The following is a 23880-nucleotide window of genomic DNA, read 5'->3' as shown; positions in this document are numbered from 1 at the left end:
CGAGCTTAGAAGGGCGGAGCTTATGGAGGCTGGGAGTTGGGGCGCAGAGAGAGGGCACGGCGTTGCTAAGGGATTCTGATTGGTTGCTCAGAAAGGGTTGTCCGGTGACATTCCGCTTCCCCGGTCACTATAGGTACGTGCGGCCGCGGCGGGGGCTTCCAGGGCTTAAGCGCACAGCGGACTGAGCGAGTACGAGGGTAAGAATCAAGGGGGACGCTGAGCCTGCGATGTTTAAGAACCGAGAATCGGAACCCACACGGGGATCAGGAACAGGGCAGGGCCTATAGCCTTCCTTCTTCCTGGTATTCCTGGAACCAGTCGCATCCACTCTCGGGCAAAATGCCCTAGACTACTTGCAGTTCTAAAAGAAGACTTAGATTCCGGGAAGTAATGGCTGGCGAAGGAGTGATAGTAATGAAAACTTGGGACCAAATGTGGAGTCCGTAGCTGTTTTGTCTGTCTGTCTGTTTGTTTGTTTGTTTGTTTGTTTGTTTTCAGAGATATGATCTCTCTACCTAGTAGCACTGGCTAGCCTGAAACTCAGCTCTGTGGACCAGGCTGGCCCAGAACTCAAAGAGATCTTCCTGCTTCTACCTCCCGAGTGCTGGGATTAAAGGTGGGTGCCACAATGCCCAGTGGGATATATAACATCTGTTATCTTCCACAGTTCAACATATAAAACTGATAAGAGCAGATTCGATTGGGTCCTGAGATTTGACTCCGAGGCAATGTTGCAGAAGACAGGTACCCTGACCTACTGGGGTGGCTTTCAGGGGAGGACAGTGGAGAGGAAATCCCAGCCCTCCTATTTCTCGGTGTGGGTTTGTGGAGAGAAGTGTTCCTCTCCTTGGAGCTGAGCCAGGAAAATCAAGAAGATACTCCACACCCAGGAATCGTTCCCCCTTCAAAGAGGCCACTTCCTTTCTCAGTCCTGCTCCAGGGTAAAGGTCCTATCTTACCCGGTACTGGCCTGCCACAGCAGCCCTGTCATGTGGTATGGTGATTTATATAAAAGGAGACTGAAATCCTAGAGGAAGGGGCTTATGCAGTTGAGCAGCTGGGTATGAGTCTATCCTACCCGTTAGGCCCTTCTGAGGCTTTCTGAGGTGGAGAGCAAAAACATCAAGGCCTCAGAAATGTAGAGTCTATCCACAGTGTACTGCCACTTCTGTGTAGGGAGGGAAGAGGGGGCCTGGTCTCACCTATACCAAGGACGTGACTTCAGGGGTTGGTTCTGTTGATTGCTAGTCTGTAGTAACAGTTTTCTAAATATGGTACCTTGCCCCACCTACCCCCTCCGTACTGCACTCACAGGCTAAGGCAATGCTAACCCTACTGGGCTGTGCCTGATGAGGTGATGACTGGAGGGCTGGAGGGAGGAGCCATTTACATGTCACCATCCACCTCCCTCTAGTGCTCTTACTGGCCCTGGTGGCTCAGGTACTGATGCTGGAGAATGGGCTACTGCGGACACCACCCATGGGCTGGCTGGCCTGGGAACGTTTCCGCTGTAACATCAACTGTGAGGAGGACCCGAAGAACTGCATCAGGTGAGTAAGATCTGCATACTCAGGGTGACAAAATGGGGTCAGTGGGTCAGTGGGTGAAAGACACTCATCAGCCAAAAAAAAAAAAAAAAAGCAGGGTCAGAATCACCAAGCCTTGAGATTCTACACGCTGGAGCGATTTGAGGTGTATCTGACACCTAGCCCCGTGACTTACTTGGGGCCTCAGTGGGTGGACCTAGCCTCTGAGGTAACTGAAAGAAGATAAAACGCCAGACAGGCCCCCACATGCTTCCCTTGGCCTAGTCCTGCCCTTTGGCCTGGAGGCCAGACCACTTCTTTCACCCTACCCTACTCCTGGAAGGTCATTTACTCTTATCTTGGCCCAGCGTCAGCTGACAGCAGAGGCTTGGTTTTTATAGCCAGAATTCAGGGCAGAGGGGAAGTGCAGGGACGAGGGATAGCCTGGGCTACTGAGCAGCGCCACCCTCCTGTCTGTCCCTTCCTAGTGAGCGACTCTTTATGGAGATGGCTGACAGATTGGCTCAGGATGGATGGCGGGACCTAGGCTATGTATACCTCAACATCGATGACTGCTGGATTGGTGGACGTGATGCCACAGGCCGCCTGATACCTGATCCCAAGCGATTCCCTCACGGGATTGCCTTCCTGGCTGACTATGTAAGTCTTACTCCAGTCCTGCCCCTTAGTGGGAGGGCCTGGGACTCATTAACACAGTCTCCATTGACAACTCAGCATGATGGCAGAAACAGAAAAATGAACACATACTATTGGCCTAATGAGGTGAGAAAGGCCCAGAAAGGGGCCTTAGCAAAAAGAAAGATCCCCTGGAGGAGGCGTCTGGTTGAATCCATCCCAGAGATGGGGCCTGTGAAGCAGTAGCAAAGGCTTCAAGGCAAGAGACAACTGGAGAAAAAGTGGCCACAGTTGGCAGAAACCAGCTACCTGGGACATATCTTTTGGCCAGTGGGAGCCACTAAGAGTTTCTTCTTTCTTACTGAAACAGGATCTTGTGTAGCCCAGGATGACTTCCAACACTGTAGCTGAGGATAGCCTTAAAGTTCTGGTGTTAGCTGGGTGTGGTGATGTGTTTAATTCTGTGCTTCAGAGGCAGGCAGATCTCTGTGAGTTCAAGGCCAGCCTGCTCTAGGCCGGGATTACATAAAGAGGCTGTGTCTCAAACAAACCTGTCTCACACCTGATGCTGGGAGTTTAGGTGCATGCCACCATGCACGGTTTGTGCAGTGCCTGGTGATAGAACCCATGGCTTTTCACATGTTAGGCAAGCACTCTGCTAGTTAATTATATCCCCAGCCCTGGGAACCACTGAAAGCTTTTTTTTTTTTCTTCCGGAGCTGGGGACCGAACCCAGGGCCTTGCACTTGCTAGGCAAGCGCTCTACCACTGAGCTAAATCCCCAGCCCCGCCACTGAAAGCTTTAATGGGGTCCATCACAGGTGCCTGGGACGAGGGTCTCACTTAACCCATGTCTCTTCAACCCCCACAGGCTCATTCTTTGGGTCTGAAGCTAGGCATCTATGAGGACATGGGCAAAATGACCTGCATGGGTTACCCTGGCACCACTCTAGACAAAGTGGAGCTAGACGCTGCAACCTTCGCAGAGTGGAAGGTGGACATGCTGAAACTGGATGGCTGTTACTCCACTCCCAAGGAGCGTGCAGAGGGTACGTTCACATCTGGCTGGAACGCAGAGAGGTCGGCCGCTGTGGAGTTCCGCCTGCACACAGTTGGTGACAGTTTCCCCAAATCCCTCACCCATGCTTACGGCTCCCGGGCTCTTCTAAAAGGGGCGATGACATCATAGGTGCCTCCTAAGGCTTGGCACCTGGGAAGTAGGCCTTAAGGTACAGGGAAGCACTTCCTAGGCTGTTCCCTGTGCCTGCTCAGTCACCAAATCGGGGTTTCTGCAGGGTACCCCAAGATGGCTGCTGCCCTGAATGCCACAGGCCGTCCCATCGCCTTTTCTTGCAGCTGGCCAGCCTATGAAGGGGGCCTACCCCCCAAGGTAAGCCACTCTGCCTGCTACAGCTTCACATTGCCCGGCCCCCTCACCTCTTATGTGCCAGGCCTAGGGGAGGCTGACGGCATAGGTAGAATCGATCTGATCATAGTTAGCCAGTACACCCATGTGTAGGTGTCTAGAGACCAGGTCACTGAGCCATAGCCCCCGCCAGCTTATCAGGTAGGCTGTTGGGGTTGCATCTGAGGCAGGTGAACCACAGACACCGTGTTCAGCAAGTGGCCAGAATCCCGGTTCCATGTGGGCCTGAAGCCCCAGAAGGCTACTGGATCCATGCATAGCCTCAGAAGGGCTCAGACCTCCACACCTAAAGGAGGCAGGCATTGGCACTGTCAACAGGAGTGCACGTCATGTATGTGGCACATGGTGGGGAGAGTGATGAGGACACCTCCTCCCCTCTATGGAGGGAAGGACTGGACATTCCCAGAGCGGGGCTACCTTCCCAGACTACACACCCACGAGAACCTGTTCTCTGCCTCAGTCCAAGTCTCCATCTGCAGCCTTGAGCAGCAGGGTGACCGACCGGTACTAACTCCTGCCTTTTCCCACATTCAGGTGAACTACACTGAGGTCGCCGGCACCTGCAATCTCTGGCGCAACTATAAAGACATCCAGGACTCCTGGAAGAGTGTGCTGTCCATTCTGGACTGGTTTGTGAAACACCAGGACATACTGCAGCCCGTGTCGGGTCCTGGGCACTGGAATGACCCAGATATGGTACCAGTGTGGAAGGGGGAGGAGGTTTCTAGCCCCATCGTGCATTCCGTCCCTGCAGCCCTTACAACGGACACCCTGTGCTTCTCTTTCTTCTAGGGCAGCGAGTCTCAACCTTTCTAATGCTGCAGCCCTTTAGTGACCCCGACCACACAATTATTTTACTGCTTCTTCATAGCTATGAATTGTAATGTAAATATCTGATATCATATTTACAATGGGGTCTTGACCTACAGGTTGAGAACCACTGTTTTAGGCCCTACATCAACACTAAACTGTGTCCCTGGATTGGGTGTGTTGAAGTCTTCTAGGCTCCGCCCTGCCCCGCCTCCCCAACACATCAGAATGTTCAAGAGCAGAGTTTGGGATACCCATTGTTAGACCCTTCCCCGGGACATTCTGATGTCTCTTAAAGAGCTCTGCATCTGTGGCATTCATCCAGCTTGCCTGTATGCCTTCACCCCTGCTCTGGCTCCTCTGAGGCACTACTCTCTCACCCTGCAAAGCACCCCAGCCTTGTCCCACCCCCTCCACCGGCATGCTGGCCCTCCATCTTGCTTTTAGTCCTTGGATCTCAATCACAGCCCTGGGGGCTTACACAAGTACTCCTGTGGCGGGGCTAGAGGGAGGATCAGTCTGGAGACCTGAGTCACCTGCTTTAGAGCTCCTGATCCAAACCTGGCCTGTTCTCTCTCTCTCTCTCTCTCTCTCTCTCTCTCTCTCTCTCTCTCTCTCTCTCTCCACTTACCCCCAATTTCTCACTAGGTCTTTATGGACTCCGAACTGGCCTGGATATCTTCTTCTTCTCCTTCTTCTGCTTAAGAATTATTTATTTTGGGGTTGGGGATTTAGCTCAGTGGTAGAGCGCTTGCCTAGGAAGCGCAAGGCCCTGGGTTCGGTCCCCAGCTCCGGAAAAAAAGAACCCCCCCCCCAAAAAAAAATTATTTATTTTATATGTATGGGTACACTGTCACTGTCTTCAGACACAGCAGAAGAGGACGTCAGATCCCATTACAGATGGTTGTGAGCCACCAAGTGGTTGCTGGGACTTGAACTCAGGACCTCTGGAAGAGCAGTCAGTGCTCTTAACCCACTGAGCCATCTCTCCAGACCCTTTAATATCCTCTATGCTTCAGTCTCGTCATTGGGAAAAGTGAGGACAATGGCAAGAGCTACAGCATTACCCAGAATTCCTTGCATCTCAACTATGGACTACTTGATTCCTTGCAGTCAGGATTTGCTGTGGTCCATCCAGTGGTGGCAGTTACAGGAGCTTTCTAAAACTGGTTTCTACCACTTTTCTCTAGCATGTCTTCCTTTCACTCCTCCCTTTCACCTCTCCCTCCTTCCCTCTCTCTTCCTTTTATTTTATGTTCTGTTTGAGACATCTGTATAGCCCTAGTTGACTGTATAGACCAGGCTGCCCTTGAACTCATGGAGACCCACCTGCCTCTCCCCCCGCCCCCAAGTGCTGGGGTTAAAGGCGTGTGTTTTCATGTTTAGTGGAGACTTTATGTAGCCAAGGTTAGCCTTGAATGCCTGATCCTCTTGCTTCTTCCTCCCAAGTTCTGGAATTACAGGCAGGAGCCCCAGAGCCCAGCCAGCCTCTTGTTTTTTGGTTGATTGCTTGGTTGTTTTTTGATGTTTCGTTGTTTTTTTCTCCCAGTACTGAGGTCGAACCCAGGCTTTACACGCCCTAGGCAAGCACCCTTCACTACGCTACACACTCACTCTTTTTACATTTTTTACTTTGGGAGAAATCTCACTGGGTTGCTCAGGCTAACCCCGAACACCCTCTAGTCCAGAGCAGGCTCTTGTACTGATTAGCCTGCAGATCCCCACTGACAAACTTTCTGGCCCCAGGATCCCACTGTATCACCTGAGTCAGCCACAAAAGGCCGGTCACCCCGACTCTGCACTGAGGCTGGGGAAGCTGATGCTAAATGGGACATGGCTTGCTGTCCCAGTGCCCCTCCGCTGTGCTAAGTGAGCCAGGCCTGCCTTAGCCACGTTTGGCAGTGGCCCTGGTGCTCATCTCCCTGAGGAGACCAGCCTGACTGCTCCTTTCCTCTGTCCCCAGCTGCTCATCGGGAACTTCGGCCTCAGCTTCGATGAATCCCGGGCCCAGATGGCCCTGTGGACAGTGCTGGCAGCCCCCCTCTTCATGTCCACGGACCTGCGTACCATCTCCCCCCAGAATATAGACATTCTTCAGAATCCACTCCTGATCAAAATCAATCAGGACCCCTTAGGCATCCAGGGACGCTTGATCTTCAAGGTATCAGGATGGGGACAGGAAGGCAGAGAGACTGGGCTCCCCTGAGAGCAGTGGACTTGGGGCCAGGTCTCCCTTCTGGCTGCGTGGGAGCTGCTGCCTTCTTGCCAGGGTCAGAGTAGGACAGTTCCCAGGAGTCAGTGTGGGGACACATGACAGGCCCACAGAAGACAGGGAGTCACAGCAGCCAGGCACATGTGATGTCCTACAGAAAATGGGTACCTTTCTCCAGAATTTCAAGAATGTTTTAGCCAAAGACACAGTTGCTATTGCAGGTGTCAACTGTTCATTGAGCATCACTAAGGGCTGGGCACCCTGCATACATTTTCTCTGTTTTACTGAAATTGGGACTTGCAGAATCTAAGCAACTTCCCCAAGGCCACACGTTTATACTTGAACTCAACAGTGTCACCCCAAAGCCTTTAATATGTCATGCGATAGAAGGTACTTGTTGAGGACCAACAAGATGGCTCAGCTGGTAAAGCTGCAGAATCCGATGGCCTAGATTTAGTCCTGAGACCCGCAAGGTAGAAGGAGAGAAACAAATGCCGCAAGTTGTTGTTTTCTGATGCGCGTACACGTGCGCACACGTGGGCGTGCACACACATTAATTGTTAATAACATGTATGCAGGCAAAACGCCCATACACATGAGAATAATAATAAATCTTACCCCAAAATGAAAAGGCCAGAAGGCACTTTTGAACTATTGATGTCCCAAGGAGATAACTAGTTCCTGCCTCAGGACCCCTGGAGGAGCTGGGAATGAAACTCTGTGCTTGAGGCCAGATGCGTACCCTCCCCAGCACTGTCCTTTGTCCCTCTTAGCAGGGCCCACAATTGCAGCCCTGGAACAGTCTTGGCAGTGTTCATACGGCAGGCCCCTCAGGTCTTTGGGTTTGTCCCTCTTGACGTCCTGACGTGGGGGCCTGGCACAGAGCACCTGCTGAGTCAGGAAAGAAGGGAGAGAAAAATGTAGGTGCTAGATGGTTGTCATGTCACATCTCCTCTGGTCTCTGTGACAGAGCTGTGGGCTGGGCTTGGTATAGAAGAGAGCTGGTGGGGGGTTGGGGGGATAGAGAAAGCAGGGATGTCATGTCAGGGCCACTCTGAACATGAGACTCCAGCCAGGGGTTATCTTTTATGCCTAGAGCAAATCCCACATCGAAGTGTTCAAGCGGAATCTGTCTGACGATGCCAGTGCCCTGGTCTTCTTCAGCCGCAGGACAGACATGCCTTACCACTTCCATTGTTCCCTCTTGGAACTGAACTACCCCAAAGGCAGTGTGTATGAGGTGAGTGCCCTGCCACCTGCGGTCCCTGGCCCAGCCCTCTGGCATCCAGGTGGCTCTGCCTCAGTCCTGGTGAACCGATGCCTTGGGGCCCTAGGTGGTGCCTGGGGTGGGTGGGGCCATCTGGAGGCACCAGGGGCTGTGTCTGTTCTGTAGTTCTCTGGCACGTTGGTTCTAGCTGGGTATGAATGACCCTTGCATCACCGGTCAGCGTGGTCAGCTGACATCCTTATGTTTTCCATGGGGTGGGACCTTTTCTGTTTTCTGCTTGAACATCTGTCAGCCTTGCTAATAAGTAGGGGGTGTACTGGAGGCCTTGCTCAGGTAGGCTGAAATACAGGCTTCTCCAGTGGCGGGTGTGTGTGTGGTGATGGGGTGGGTGTGTAACCTTGATAGCAATGTATCCCTCTGCAATACAGGGCCAGAACGTCTTCACAGGAGACATCATCAGCGGGCTCCACCCTGAAACCAACTTCACTGTGATCATCAACCCTTCCGGGGTTGTGATGTGGTACCTATATCCCGTCAAGGGCTTGGGGATATACACAATGATGTCCCAGTTGTGAGGACCCAAGAATGACAGGCTACGGCAGCTCCACTGGGCCTAGACCACGGAGCCTTGGCACGCCAAGGGCATGGCAGGGCCCTGCCTCCCCAGGCTACTTGGGAATGTGCCGGCCATCATGCCCAAAGTGCGTTTGCAGGGTCAGGATCCACGCCATGCCCGGCTGAGGCAGGGGCCCCCTTGGAAACTTGGAACTCTTGGGGCAGTTTCCTGTGGCCTTTGGGCCTCTGTCCCCACACAGCTCTGCAGATTTCGCTGAACAACTGGGCCAGTCTCCTGAGCCCCCTCGGGCAGGGCCCTGATGCCCATTGGACTCCAGCCTCTGACTTTGCTGACTCAGAAATCAGGATTTGGAATTTTTAAAATTAAGAATAGAGACTTGAGGGGGGTTGGGGATTTAGCTCAGTGGTAGAGCACTTGCCTAGGAAGCGCAAGGCCCTGGGTTCGGTCCCCAGCTCCAGAAAAAAAAAAAAAAAAAAAAAGAATAGAGACTTGACTCCTTGCCAGGAATTCTCAGAATCATGTGATTGGCCTTCCTACTGGAGAGGGCCTTTGCAGTTGGTACCCTGGGGAGTGAGGGATGGATCAGAGACCTTAGCTCCCTTAGGTCATGAATAAAGCTGTTTTTTTTTTTTTTTAAAAAAATGTTCTCTGATCAACCAGTGATACTATGACCTGTGGCAGGGGTGGGGGCTCATTGAAGGGCGCTGGGTGGCACTGGCCAGATGCTGGCAGCGAGTCTCATCCCACACGCGACATATATAGCATCTTACTGACCCTCGTGTTTCCACAGTGACCTTTGGACCTAATTCCTTTTAAAAATTTCTTTTCCTGCAATTTTCCACTTTCTGAAAATGTCAGACTTACCTCCCAACAGGGGCCACCCTTGGCGAGCCTGGCACTGGTGAGCTGGTGGCCATGAGGTGACATGGAGCAACAGCACGCTAAGACCCTCCAGCGTCAGTTCTGCCCAGCTCCACAGCCTGGTGGCTGCCCCCTACCCCGTCTTCTTATCTACCCCGGCAGCAGAAGAGATTCAGATTCCCCCACTAAGTCCCCACAAGTCTGGGGGCCCTTTCTGTCCTGGGTCTATTGCAGAAGGGAAGAAACGGTGAGGGAATGGGAGGCTCTGGACCACCTGTTACCGGTGCTGACGCCCGAGCCCCGTGTCGTTATTCAGCTTCGGGTGGAGGACACCGGTTTTGCCCAGCAGCTCTGGTTCTTTACCATTCCCAGTGCAGTGGCAGAGTAGGCTTGCTAGGTCCTCCTTACACCTTAAATGCAGGGCAGCTGAGCTGCAGGCCTTGTGTTTATCCTGCCATGCATTCGAAGATCTCCACCTTCAGGTTTCCGAGGCCCCTAAGTCTACAGTAAGATGTAAAAATCTTAGAACACCCATGTGTGGGTTCTCTAGAGGAACACAAAATCTCTCTCTCTCTCTCTCTCTCTCTCTCTCTCTCTCTCTCTCTCTCTCTGTATGTGTGTGTGTATGTGGTGTGTGTGGTGTGTGTGTTTTAAAAGGATCTGTTAAATTGGTCTAGGAAATATGGTTGAAATGGTCTCAGTAGTACCTGTCTCATACCTGAGATGTCAAGAACCCATAATTGCTACGTTCTCAAAGCTGGATACCTCGACAATCACGCTCCAACAATAGCGGTCTCATATCCTAGAGGCTGAAACCCTGACTACGAGGCTGAGTGCCTAGACAGTCCAGTCTGGTTTGGAAGACCCTAGAGAGCCACTCGTGTCTCTATTGAAAGGCCAGAAGAGCTGGTACTGATATCAAAGGACTCATCTGCAGTAAATTAACTTAGTAGTGATAGGGAAAGCCAGTAACCTCCGTTCTCTGTCCTTTTATATCTGGACTGTCCCCAGAAAGTGCTGCCCAAGTTTGGGTGGGGTTATCCCATATGAATTGAGGCCATCAACATAACACCCTCACAGACAAGCCCAAGGTCAAACTGAATGTAAACAATTCCTCAATTGAGGCTAGGTGACCTGATGACTCTAGGCTGGGGCAAGCTGACATTTAAAGCAAACACATCCTGTTAGATGCCGAGCTTTGCCGACGAGGCTGCCACATCTTACCAACGTGGCAGTTATATCACAAAGAGAGCTGCCATTCCCCCAAAGGCTCTACCAAAGACAATTCGTGCTTCATTCTCCTTTAGTTCAAGGGGAATCTCACTGAGTTTGGGATTTTAGCTGTTTCATCCCTCTGTCTTTGGAGGTTCGAGCAGTTTGCCCTCGTGTCCTTGTCCTAAGGTAGGAGTTCCTCTATCCTAACCCTGAAAGATCCTGTCATTCTGTGAGGTGCTTCCTGGCACTCCTATGTACGTGCTCCACGCCGTGTGTGTGTGTGTGTGTGTGTGTGTGTGCGCGCGCGGGTTTACATGCTAGTGCACAGACTCTGAGGCCAGACGACAGTATTGGCTGTCCTTATCGCTCTCCCTTGTACCTTTGAGGCAGGGTCTCTCACTGAACCTGGAGCTCACTGTTTTCAACTGGGCTGGCAGTCAGCAAGCCGCAGTCATCCTCCTGTCTCCACTGCCCTCTGTGCTGGCGTTGCAGGAACTGTGCCTGGCTTTCATGTGGGTCCTCAGCAAGCAGGGCCCCCCACTGAGCAGCCTCTCCTACCCCCGCTGGTTACTACTAACTTATAAGTAAATTGGACGACTTTCTCCTCGGCAGTGCTTAGGTCATTCATGAATTCTCACCAGAACACTCCATTCAGGTTCTAGCCATTTTTGATAGGTTAGCTCCGCCCACAAAATAAGCCAATTCAGGCCAAATGTATGTAAAGGCAGGTATATTGGGTACAGCTGTCCGGTGGGTTCACTTGATCTCACAGACAGAGGTTTTGGTTCTGCTGTTGCCTTGGGAGGTTTGTATTGTTACAATTTTGAGACATGGTCCCTGAGTGTAGCCCAGGCTGGGCTCAGATTTGCCATCTTCTCACCTTGGCCTGCCAAGGGCTGATATTACAGGTGTGGACCACCTGTAATCTGAAGTCCATCTGAGGTGGACTTCATCTATAAAGGCTGTTCATTCAGCTGTAATTCCACGGTTAAAAAGGAGGCTTATGTCTGTGGGTGTCAGGGAAGGAGATAGGAAGGCGTTCATAGTCTCAGGTCAGGTTGCAGTGTCTGGTGAACTCTGACCTAGCCTTTGACCTTATAAGTCTTTATTGTCCACAAGCTGCAGAGGAGGAGAGTAGGGCTTTCTCTTTCACTGGATCATTTAGGCCCAGCTGGTTAGGTTACGGTGGAATAGTTAGACAGTCATTGTTAAAGAAAACTAAATGCTTTGCAAGTGGTCTTCAAATACTGCTTTTCCCTGCTGGCGAAAACATGGAGGGATCTTGATGGTTAATTGTGTCCTTTCTATGGGTCTTAACTACTAGGCAGCATCTCAGGGCATTTCCAGAAAGGATGAGCTCAGGGGAGGCTAGGAACACCTGTCTCACCTCAGAGTGAGCCAGCCGCACCTTCCAACATGTGGCCCAGACATAGAGCTGTGCCCAGTCTTGCTAGTAAGACTGTCTCTTGGGGTTCCTGCAGTGACGGCCTGCTCCAACTTCATCCTCCAGGGTGGACTTGGTGAAGAATGTCCTCAGTTTCGGCTTCACAGAAAGAATCGTGTGAACACAGCAAACACAGTAACTTGGCAAGACAATGTCTTCTTACAAACATGTACCCAAACCACACTAGACAGCCCACCCGGGGAGAAGTTGTTCTAGGGAGGCAACAAGGCCTTTGCATAAACTAGAGTTAACAGGTGGAGAAGATGAAAAGATTTGCATAAAAGCCTTACAAGGTTGGGGAGAGTTATGGAATATTGGCCCTTGGTGGCCTCAGCACCTGTGATAGGAAAAATTGTTTTTCTTCATGAACCGCGGAGCAGTGAACCACTGGGAATCTTCAGGCCTTCGGCGCCAGATTGACACTTCTGAGGTATACGGTTTCATCACGTCAGCAGTAGGGTTCTCAGCCTTTCCACTGTATAAATGACTGTTGCTAGGTTACCTGTCCCATCGCCATCCCTGTGCATGTACACACACACACACACACACACACACACACATATATATCCCTGTCTGCCACCACCCTAATTTACATAGTCGGGATCAAGTCTTGCTCTGGTTGGTCTGGACCCTTTATTTCAAATATTTTTCTCCCTGGAAAAACAGGGTTGTGCTCATACCCCGCAATGTTTGGGGGTTTTCGATGTGATACAGGAACCTAAGCCACCTTGTAATAGCTTTGCTCTGAGCCAGCTGTTGATCTATGAGAGCTCTCTCCAGATGTCTGCATGGCCAACTTCTTCACCTCATCTTTCCAGTATTGGCTGCAATGTCACCCTCTCAACAGACTATGTGATTGTTACTTAAATTACTTAGATCTATAAAATAAAAATGCCTCTAACCTATAAGCACCACTTGCCCAAGGACAAATAACTTCCCGGTATACTGGGGGCGGTGGTTCAGGTCAGATGCCAAGCCACCACCGTTTTTCACTTCTGTAAGCTTGGTTGCCCCAATTGTGCAGAATGTGTGTGATCACATGTGGGCAGCAAGTGTGTCAGGACGTATGTTTGCTCCTCACTGGACAAAGGCAGGATGTTTGCAGCCTTGTGGGTTTTTCCAGTTCCCTCTACCAAAGGAGTCATTTCCCTGACCAGTGGCAGAAGAGAAAAAAGACCAGAAGTGTGTGTGGTTTCTATCGGCATACCAAAGCACACGCTAGTTCACAAGTACCCGTTACACATCTCAAAGCTCATGCTGGCATCCTGGCCCTCCCCTCTCCTAAACTTCTCCAGCTCATGGGTCCCCCATCCTGGCAAGCTACTTATATCTCTTCATAATCCTATTTTGGCCTTTCTCTTTGCTTGAGCTCTCTCCCTCTCTCTCTCTCTCCTCTCTCTCTCCCCCCTCTCTCTCTCCTCTCTCTCTCCTCTCTCTCTCTCTCCTCTCTCTCCACTCTCTCTCCTCTCTCTCTCTCTCCTCTCTCTCCCCCTCTCTCTCTCTCTCTCCTCTCTCTCCTCTCTCTCTCTCTTTCTCCTCTCTCTCTGTGTGCGTGTGTGTGAGTGTGTGTGTATGTATATGTGTGTGTGTGCGTGTGTGTGCGTGTGTGTGAGTGTGTGTGTGAGTGTGTGTGCGTGTGCGTGTGTGTATGTATGTGAGTGTGTGAGTCTGTGCATGTGTGTGTGAGTGTGTGTGTGTATGTGAGTGTGTGAGTGTGTGAGTGTGTGTGTGTGTGTGTGTGTGTGTGTGTGTCCTTCACTCCCAGGTTCTTTCTTCTTCTGTCCTAGACTCTTTCAGATGCCTCTGGCTCTTCTCTCCTTCACAGCTACAATAAAAATCTTCCCCCAAACCATATCACATGTGAGAAATCATGTCAGGACGGTCCATTTATACACAACGAATGCATTGAGAAGCAACGCACAAGGACCAGTACATGAGCCATTTTGAGCGTGTGAATTGTGAGAAATAAAATCTGAGGGTTAATTTTCAAAATAAAGGTATCTTATGTCAGCTTAGGCTCAATTGCAGATAAACAGAAAACCCTGCCTGGCGGTCCAATTCCCCTCCCCAGGCCGTCCGGTCTAGCTAGCTTTGCCCCCAAGCAAATTTAGAGTAGAAAAGAACTAATAGCCAAGTGTGCCTAAGGGCCCACAGATGGGACAAGGTTTAAAATAAAAGGATGTGAAATGTCCGGGTAAACCCACGGGCTGGCTTTTGTTAAAGGGTTGACAGAGGTAAAGTAGCTGAGAAGATTGTACCACCCTGGGCTGGAGAGGGGTCTCCTCAGCTAAAACAGCTTGCCCCAGAACTGCAGAACTGGAGACAAGACAGCGATAACAGGTGTGAGAGAACCCTATAGTTGATAAAGGAGACATGGAAAAACTGGAAAATTAGGGGGATTGGGGTAGATGATGTGAAATTCCCCAAAATTCAATTAAAGAACTATGTTTAAAAAATAAAAACATAATTCTATGTGGTAGCCACAGCTGAAGCCATGATCTTCCACACTGAAGTCTCTGTGTGGGCTTTCAAGATGGTTGGTTGATGGATGCCTGACAGGAAAACACAATGACCAGTCTCTTCCCAGAGGTCAGGGCCAGGCAACTATTGTTCTCACTATGCAGTCAAAGTTGGCATTGTATTCACTATGTAGACCAGGCTGGCCTTGAACTTGTGGAGATCCTCTTGCCTCTAGAATTAAAGTTGTGCTCTGCCTCACCTGGCCACCTCGATCTCTGAATGGTTGTGGATTCATTGGTTTTCTTAGGTCCTTTATGCACTTAGCTGTCAGAGGAAGCTATGGACAACACACATCTCATTGGCTCGCTATAGGGTTAAGTTGGCAGATTGCCTGGCAACCACCTATGGTAGTAGCATCTTCAAAAGCCTGTGAACACAGAGTCCTGAGGGGCCAGAGAACTTGCCAGTTTGGGCCATCCGGAACCCCATGAATCATGGCTGTGACATGGGAGGAGATAGAACAAAGCCCAGCCTTCAACACTGAATGTCTCAGTCAGCCAGGGAGACCGTAGTGCTTCCACAAATCTGAAAACTTTCCTCTCTTCTAACAGTCTGCTGAACAAAACTGATTCTACAAATCATTTGGTGGCTAGAAGTCAGCAGTGCACGTGTGTGTGTGTGTGTGTGTGTGTGTGTGTGTGTGTGTGTGTGTGTGTGTTATAGTTAAACACAATGTGTCCTCCCCCATCCCAACCCCTTCAACAAATTCCTAGTGGCCACTCTATGGCCAGCCCCGGCAATGAGACATAGCTTGTGTTCTCCAGGAACCCACAGGTTGCAGGGGAGAGAAGACACACACGGTCCCTACAGGACTGACACAGCCCTTTGCTGGAACACACAAAGGGCACCCCACAAGCTCAGCAGAAGGTAATTATCCAGATGCAGGGCTCAGAGCACACACTCTTAGGAGAAAGAACTTCTGGGCTGTTTTGAAAGATGACTGGGATGATGTAGGGAGGAAGACACAGAGGCAAAGCCTGCTCAGGTCAGTGTCTGCCAGTGTTCAGCACAGCTGGACCACGCAGCTGGAGAGGTCAGTGGAGGGCAGATAGAGGCCGAACAGTAACAGTCCTTGTATTCACAGACGTCTAACCTTCACCCCGAGACAGGGTGTGGGAAGCCGCTGTGCCGTTTCAAAGCAAAGCGGAGCTAGGTAAGCTGCCCACTCATCTTTTAAACCGCATTTAGAAGTTCTCCGTGGACACAGGACAAAAATCAAAAGGCACAAGTGGAGTGTACAGTCACCCTGCAGCCTTTTCCCCAAGTCTCGAAGCTCTCCAGCCAGGAGCAACCTGTTTACACTGTCTAAGGCTCTCCCTGAGGTCTGCTCAACTACCACATATGTAAGAGTAGTGCTGAAGTCAGTGGGGTGAACTGGGACTCGCTCTTTCATTTATTGTGTTTTGGAGGGTAGACCGTTGTTGGTTGGTTGATGCTCTTTTTTTCTTGTAACAAGGTCTCACCGTACATCTCAGACTGTCCTCCAACTGAGGCCTTTTACCCTTGCCTCCCAAATGCTGGCAAAAGGACTCAGAGTGCCATGGCACCTGCCACCAAGCCTGAGGATCTGACTTTAATCTTGGTGACCCTCATCATAGTAGGAAAGAAAAATTCCCATAGTGCGCTGTGCCTGCCCACATTATTTGGGAAATTTTCTAATAGCTGCCATATATAGAGATATAGATATAGATATAGATATATAGATAGATTGATATATATAGATATATATAGATATATATTGATATATATAGATATATGTGTGTGTGTTTGTACACACACACAGAGAGAGAGAGAGAGAGAGAGAGAGAGAGAGAGAGAGAGAGATTGATTAGCATGTCAGAAAGTACCTGCCTGCCTTTCAGCTGGATCCTTTAGAACAGATTGGACCTAGGGCACCAGTGGCAACAAACACTGGATCAAGAAACAGGTTACAGGGCTACAGAGATAGCTCAGCGGTTAAGAGCACCGACTGCTCCTCCAGAGGTCCTGAGTTCAATTCCCAGCAACCACATGGTGGCTCACAACCATCTGTAATGAGATCTGATGCCCTCTTCTGGTGTGTCTGAAGACAGCTACAGTGTATTCACAGACATAAAATAAATCTTTCAAAAAGAGAGATAGATTACAAGTGAGGAGACAAGGATGGATGGCGAGGTAATGTGACTAGGAATGGTCCCCATAAACTCATACGTGTGGTGAGTGCTAAGGCCATAGGAAGCGGCACTATTAGGAGGTGTGGCCTTGGAGGGCTTTGAGATCTCTTATGCCCAAGCTACACTCACGTGACACCCTCTCCTTCTGCTTCCTACTGATCAAGATGTAGAACTCTCAGCATCCTCCAGCACCACGTGTGCCTGCGTGCCACCACGGTTCCTGGCATGCCCAGAATGGACTGAACCTCTGAACTGTAAGCCAGCCCCAATTAAATGCTGTTCTTTATAAGAGTTGTCATGGTCATGGAGTCTCTTTGCAACAATAAAACCCTAAGACAGGGAACATTGGAAGTATAGAGGGTTCTGGGTGTTAGGAAGAAGCTGGGAGCCAGCACTAATCACTAGGGTTGACAAATAGAGGCTTGGGGGTCAGAAGAAACTCCTGCTCATGAGTGTAGCCTGGAATCAGTCCTTCACTCCATTCAGCGACCTTTGAAAGAGTCTGTACTCCAGCAGTATGGGATGATCATGTCCTACCCTTCCACGCCCCAGAATTTCCTCCAGAGAAAGGTCAGGACAGATGCTACACGGCCCATTTGACGCCCAGTGTCTAAGTAACCTCTGTAGCAGAGTGATTTTTTTTTTGCAATAATATTCTGGATTTTGTCTCTGTTTTGAAGATACTCAACACATACAGGATTTTCAAACAACCAGGCAGGTCCTGAACAAGGAAAGACAAGTCAGTGTGAAGACAAAGGCCAACCCTCGTGTTCTGTGGAACTCAGATCCTAAGCTTACAGCCAGGGTGTGCTCAGGAGGAGGAGGGAGGATGAGGGTCCATAGCAACTGAGAGAGGGGGATCTGGGTGTTTGGTGAGAAAACTGTAGGTCTCTTGAGGAGTAGGCATAAGGTCAAATCTCTGACACTGGTTTAAAGCCCCCCACACAACACATATCCCAGGGTCCCAAGTGCTCGGACTTGAGGAGCTGCAAGACCAGAGTAGCAATCTGACATTTAGATGCTTTTGCCAGACCTGGAGAAAACACATCAACTAGACAGATGATTGGGCAGAACCTCAGCAACATAATGAACTTTAAAGAAACAGAGACATTTACTATTGCTTCTGTATCTCAATCTGTGAGTTGAACACACACTACACAGCCTATACATCCCTTCACTTGACAAAGGAAGGCTCTGATAGGCTGTTGGGCACATACTAACCCACAGAGAGGAACACGTTGGGGTCCATTTTGTAAGTCCGTTGTCAGGCCTAAAGGAGTTCATTCTTTCCATCCCTTCATGCTAGGTGAATGAGTAGACCATAACCTCTGTATGGAAGGTAAGAAGGAGCTAGGAAGGGGAGCGGAGTCTGATAACACAGGAAGTGTCTCCTGTGTAGTGGGTGGCTGCAGGATCCAGCCCAAGTGCTTTGAGTATGCAGTAGGCCCAGCTAAATTCTTACTGGATTTGTCTAGAGTAAATGGTTACTTTGTATACATAGAGTACCAAAAATAAATCATAGCAAGTAATCTTTCTTTTTAGACCTAAAGAACTTTAATTATTTTGTGTATGTATTTGGATGCCTGTATGTATGTGTACATCTGTTTACCTGCTATGTACAGAGATCAGAAGACGGGGTTGGATTCCCTGGAACTGTTTCTGATGGCTGGTGAGCCATTATGTGTTGGGAAATAACCAGGTCCTCTGAAAGTGCAGCTAGTTCTCTTTAACCACTGAGCCATTTCTCCAACCCTGGGAAGTAGTTCGTTCATTTGTTTATTATATGCATTGTTTTGCATGAATCTTTCCCGGGCATGCATGTGTGTGTGTGTGTGTGTGTGTGTGTGTGTGTGTGTGTGTGTGTGTGCGCGCGCGTGTGTGTGTGTTCCTCTGGAACTGGAGTTACATTGATAGCTACACACTGCCATGTGGAACTGAACCTGGGTAATCTGAAAGAGCAGCCAATGCTCTTAACCCGAGCCATCTTTCCAACCCCAGGATATAGAAGTCTTAGGAACAATGACACCAGGCAAGGGCCAGTGAAATTGCTCATCCAAGTAAAGCACTTGGCACAACCAAGCCTCATGACTTAAGCTTGATCTCTGGAACTTGTATGGTGAAGGAAGGAACTGAGTTGCAGAAGTTGTCCACATGTAAGCCATGGCACAAACACACACAAATATTTTATTAATGTATCAATAGTAATCACAACAGGCAATGGAATAAAACAGTCGCTACATAGCACAATGTCAGTGTGTTGGGATGGCTTAGTGGATCAAGAAAACAGATACCTTTTGCGGGGGAAGAGTAATAGACACCCACCTTCAGGAGACCTGGCCTTCTATCCTTTCCAGATAACTGGACCTTGCTTCAAACCTACTTGGTACAACTAACTACACAGAAGAACAGAGGAGAAATTCGGGTTTTACTTTTCCTTTTAATCTGAGTTTCAGAATCTTTGCTAAGTATTCATTCTTTAGAGAACTCAACGGGTAAGATCCACAGTTCAACACCAGTGTTTTCTTTCTTCTTTCCCCCTTCCTTCCCTTCTTTTTCCTTCCTTCTTTCTTTCTTTCTTTCTTTTTTTTTTTTTTTGACAAATCTCTTGTTACCCAAATTGGCTTGAACTCATTATGAAGGTAAGATGGCCTTATGGGAAGAGGTGTGTTACTAGGGATGGGTTTTGAGGTTTCAAGATGACTCACACCATTCCCCCTGTCTCTCATTCACTTTGCCTTCTATTTGCAGATCAGGATGTGAGGCCTGGTAATACCTTTAATCCCAACACTTGGGAGTCAGAGGAAGTTGGATCTCTTGTAGCTTGGTCTACAGAGCTAGTTATATAACAGCCAAGACTGTCAACATTACACAAAGAAACCCTGTCTCTGGGGATGAAGGGTGGGGATGTTTGTAGAATATTTTCTTACTGATTGATGGGAGAGGGCCATTTTCAATGGTGCCATCCTTGGTCTTGTGGTCTTAGGCTCTATAAGAAAATGGACTGAGCAAGCCGTGAAGAGCAAGCCAGTAAGCAGCATCCCTCCATGGCCTCTGTGATCAGCTTCTGCCTCCAGGTTCCTACCCTGCTTGAATTCCTGTCCTGACTTCCTTTGATGGTGGACAGTGATATGGAAGTGAAAGCCAAATAAACCTTTTCCTACCCAAGTTGTTTTGGTCATTGTATTTCATCTATGACAGTATGATACTAAGACACTATGTAGCCCTAGCTAGCTTGGAACTCCCTATGTGCACCAGACTGACCTTGAACTCACAGAGATCCAAATGCCCCTGCTCCCATGTGCTGTGACTAAAGACATATACTACCGCATTTTGCAAAACACATCACTTTTAAGCCATAACCTTTGTCCCTTTGTCCCCATACTCATGACTTTTATAATGTAAAATGTGTTTAATCTGATATAATTTTTTTGAGACAGGGTCTCACTATATAGACCAGACTGGACCCAAACTTGAGAAGGAACAGTCTTGGCTTGGAAAGGGTTTCTGATAGGCTTGGAGAGGGGTTCTTAGCAAGGGGTATCTGGGAGCAGCTAAACAAATAACTGGAATTCAAATTGTGGATTACAAGCTGACAACCTATGTTCTGCTCAAGACAGTTTCCAGATCCCTCCCCCCACCCTCTGTGTGTGTGTGTGTGTGTGTGTGTGTGTGTGTGTGTGTGTGTGTGTGTGTAATGAGCTTGAGATAGGTTTCTCTTGCTATTCTAAAAACTCTCTTGTGGGAGCCGTATTGGATTTGGGCCTGGTTGCTTTGTCACTGTCTGGCCTTAGTCTTAGATTGTAACATCAAAAGCCTCTCCCTGATATTTTCGGCACAAGAAGTTTACATTCACAAAATGTTGTCAGCCTGAACAAGACCCTTCTGGGTCTCTAGCAAGGTTTGACCCCTGCTGAGCCCTGCCCTTGCATGTGGAAGCCTTTTGTCCCCAACTGGGAGCAGTCTGGCCTGGTACTTCTCACCTGAGTCAGAATTAGGCTGGCCTTCCTGGTTATTTCCTTAATTTATTCAGGCCACATAGTCGGTCCTTTGTTTTGAAGTCTCAGCCAGGGTTCCCCACTGTGCTTGACAGATACCTGCTAAGTGGTGTTCTTTAGATATATAGTTTGGTCAATAAAGAAACCAGAAGCTCTCTTCCTCTTCTGGCTTGACACGAATAACCTGTGTGTGTGTGCTTCTTTCATCCTGCAGGCTTTCGCCCGATTCTCGGTACCGTGTCGGTGCTGGCGCCGACACTCTCTGGATAGATCATCTCTTGCAGATCAAAAGCCCAGTCTTTATTTACACATCAGTTCAGTCATTACCCCAAGGTTCCCTTTTGATTAGCCCAAGAATCAGTACCTCAAGACTCCAGCCCCTTGATTCTTTTTTTTTTTTTTTTTTTTTTTTTTTTGGTTCTTTTTTTCGGAGCTGGGGACAGCCCCTTGATTCTTAGAAAGAGATAGCAAGTCCAAGCACAGACAATAAGATAGCTGGTGGGATCCCATTTCAACCACACCCGAGCCTGGTCTTAAACTCCCTCTGTCTCAGGCTGACCTTCAACTCAAGAATCTGCCTGCCTTTGTAAGCATAAACAAACAAACAAACAAAAAACTTAGCTGGGTTGGATCTTTCCCTGCAATCACCACTTCCTAAAGCTCTTTATTTCCTTCCTTCATAGTGGAGCTCCCTCTGTTCCTTTAAATCTGTGAAGCTCCTCATACAATTCATATTGCACCCTTACATTTTGCGTAGTTGAGAAATTATCTATTTTTGAACTCATGTTTTCAGCATTGTTTCCCACAGCCTTAAGGGCTGCCCTGAAAGTTAGAGTAATCTAGAATTTTGTTGAGACATTGCTTCACCTCCCAGACTTATGCTGTCTCTGATTATCCATGGGAGTTACATTTCCCAATAACCTTAGGAGGGAGAATATTTCCTGAGGGATGAACATGAAGTAATATATACATTGTGGAGGTACACAACGTGCTGGCTCTTTTCCAGGGGATGGGAACCATGTCACACCATCCATGCTATGGCAAGGCAAGACTCAGTACAAACTCATAGAGATCTCCCTGCCTCTTCCTCTCAAGGGCTGGCATGAATCAGTTCAACTTTAAAAGTTCCCAGAGTCAAGCAAGGCAGTGGTGGCACATATCTTTAATCCCAGCACTTGGAAGACAGAGGCCAGCCTGGTCTGCAGAGCAAGTTCCAAGACAACCAGGGTTACATACAGAAGAAAACTTGTCTCAAAAAAAAGTTCAATTCTAACATTTTAAAAGTCCACTTTCAGGCTGGAGAGATGACTCAGTGGTTAAAAGCACTGACTGCTCTTCCAGAGGTCCTGAGTTCAAATCCCAGCAACCACATGGTGGCTCACAACCATCTGTAATGGGATCTGATGCCCTCTTCTGGTGTGTCTGAAGACAGCTACAGTGTAATTATATACAATAAATAAATCTTTTTTTTAAAAGTCCACTTTCTTAATTATAAACTCCTATAAAATCAAAGTCACATGCTTCCAACATAATGGCACAGAGTAAATGTTCTTCTAAATAAATAAATAAATAAATAAATAAATAAATAAATAAATAAATACAGATGAACCTGTATGAGTTTCAGGTCATCTGAGCTCTTGCCTCCACAGGTACCAGGCACACACACACACACACACACACACACACACACACACACACACACACTCATATACTCATACACTCATATACCCACACAGAAACCAAAACCTTAAATTTTGACTAATAGCTACTTCTATACCCTCCTTATATGGCATTCATGGTATCAATAATTTTAATTGAAATTGTGTGGAATCATGTGAAACTATTGTCTATGCATGGCATTTACAAAATATTTATTACATGTAAATATGCCTGTTTTCTTAAGATAAAGTTTCAGTGTAGCCCCTGTAGACCTTGAATCTGTGACCCCCTCCTCAGTCACCAAACCTTGGGATTACAAGTGAGTACCACTGTTCACAGTTTAAAAGATTATTTGCTACAAATACGCTATAGAAGGGTTTTGTTCCTATGGGGTGAAGACTGTGACACACTTCCTCCAACTTGCTTTTCTCATTTGATAAGTCTTAGAAATGACTGGCATCTCAGCAGGGGTGTACCAGCTTCTAGATTTCATATTAATGGGCATGCATTTTAATTACTTTTGTCACTTCTGTGACCAAATAATCTATCAAAGGCAACTTCTGGGAGAAAGGGTGTTTGGGGCTCACAGTTCAAAGACTCACAGCACATCCTCATATGGGAGACATGTGGTAGGACTGTCTGGGTCCACAGCACTATTCAGGAAGCAGAGAAAGGGGGAAGATCCGCCCACTTGCCCTTTCTCCTTGATTCCTTTTCTATTCCACCGAGGTCCCCAGCACATAAGGAAGTGTTGCCTACATGCATTCAGGGTGATTTTTCAGTTAAACCCCTAGAAACAGGCACGAAGACACACCCAGAGGAGTGTCCCACTATGCTCAAGTGTTCCTCAATCCCATCAAGTTGACAGGAGAAGCCATCATGTAAGTTATTTCTACTTTTGTGCTATTCAAAACAAAGAATGCAACAGACCCTTTCCATATGCATCTTTGAGGGCATGTGCCTGCATCCCGTAATGGGGGATGCTGAGATTTGAAACTGCTACAGCGGGTTGGGGATCTAGCTCAGTGGTAGAGCGCTTGCCTAGCAAGCGCAAGGCCTTGGGTTCGGTCCCCAGCTCCAGAAAAAAAGGGAAAGAAAAGAAAAAAAAAAGCTATCATTTTTGGGGGCTGGGGATTTAGCTCAGTGGTAGAGCGCTTACCTAGGAAGCGCAAGGCCCTGGGTTCGGTCCCCAGCTCCGGAAAAAAAAAAAAAGAAGAAAAAAAAAAAAGAAACTGCTACAGCTGGTGAAGGCAGCCCAGTGGTAGAGCAGCTAGTGTGTGGCCCGCCCTGGGCTCAGTCCTCAGCAGTGCAGGAGCAAAGCCATTCAATATGTGGAAATGTCTTCTCATTTGGAGTCAAAGTTCCCCAGCACTATTTGAGTTGGCATTCCTTTAAGTACTGTCATAAATGTTACTGCCTCTGTTAATGTTGGTGCCTCCATTGTTAATGGGCAATGTACATATTTTCTCATGTGTCCATTTCTTTCCTTTTTAATGTTAGAAATGTTTATGTAGGTGTGCACGCATGCATGTACTTGGGCTTGAAGACATCAGAGGTCAAGTTTGGGTGTGATTGCTCTCCACCCTATCTGAAACAAGGTCTCCTAACTGAAACAAAC

General features: G+C 48.5%; 1 protein-coding gene across 3 annotated transcripts; it reads left to right on the top strand.

Annotated features, from left to right (window-relative positions):
- On the top strand, positions 1-9057 carry Naga (alpha-N-acetylgalactosaminidase). 3 transcript variants are annotated; one of them, XM_006242088.5, is made up of 10 exons: positions 1-133; positions 668-744; positions 1415-1550; positions 2015-2186; positions 3034-3211; positions 3458-3552; positions 4123-4284; positions 6362-6559; positions 7707-7850; positions 8267-9057. In XM_006242088.5, the coding sequence occupies exons 2-10, from the start codon at positions 729-731 to the stop codon at positions 8411-8413; spliced, it is 1248 nt and encodes a 415-aa protein (XP_006242150.1). In that variant the 5' UTR covers positions 1-133; positions 668-728; the 3' UTR covers positions 8414-9057. The 3 variants fall into 3 exon arrangements, with proteins under 3 accessions (XP_006242150.1, XP_006242149.1, NP_001012120.1); XM_006242087.5 differs by having other exon boundaries at positions 58-197; NM_001012120.1 differs by lacking the exon at positions 1-133 and having other exon boundaries at positions 677-744; positions 8267-8894.
- The last annotated feature ends 14823 nt before the right edge of the window (positions 9058-23880 follow it).

The sequence above is a fragment of the Rattus norvegicus genome, chromosome 7 (genome assembly GCF_036323735.1).
Source record: "Rattus norvegicus strain BN/NHsdMcwi chromosome 7, GRCr8, whole genome shotgun sequence".
In the NCBI taxonomy this organism is placed as follows: domain Eukaryota; kingdom Metazoa; phylum Chordata; class Mammalia; order Rodentia; family Muridae; genus Rattus; species Rattus norvegicus.
This window is presented reverse-complemented; position numbering and strand designations above follow the sequence as displayed.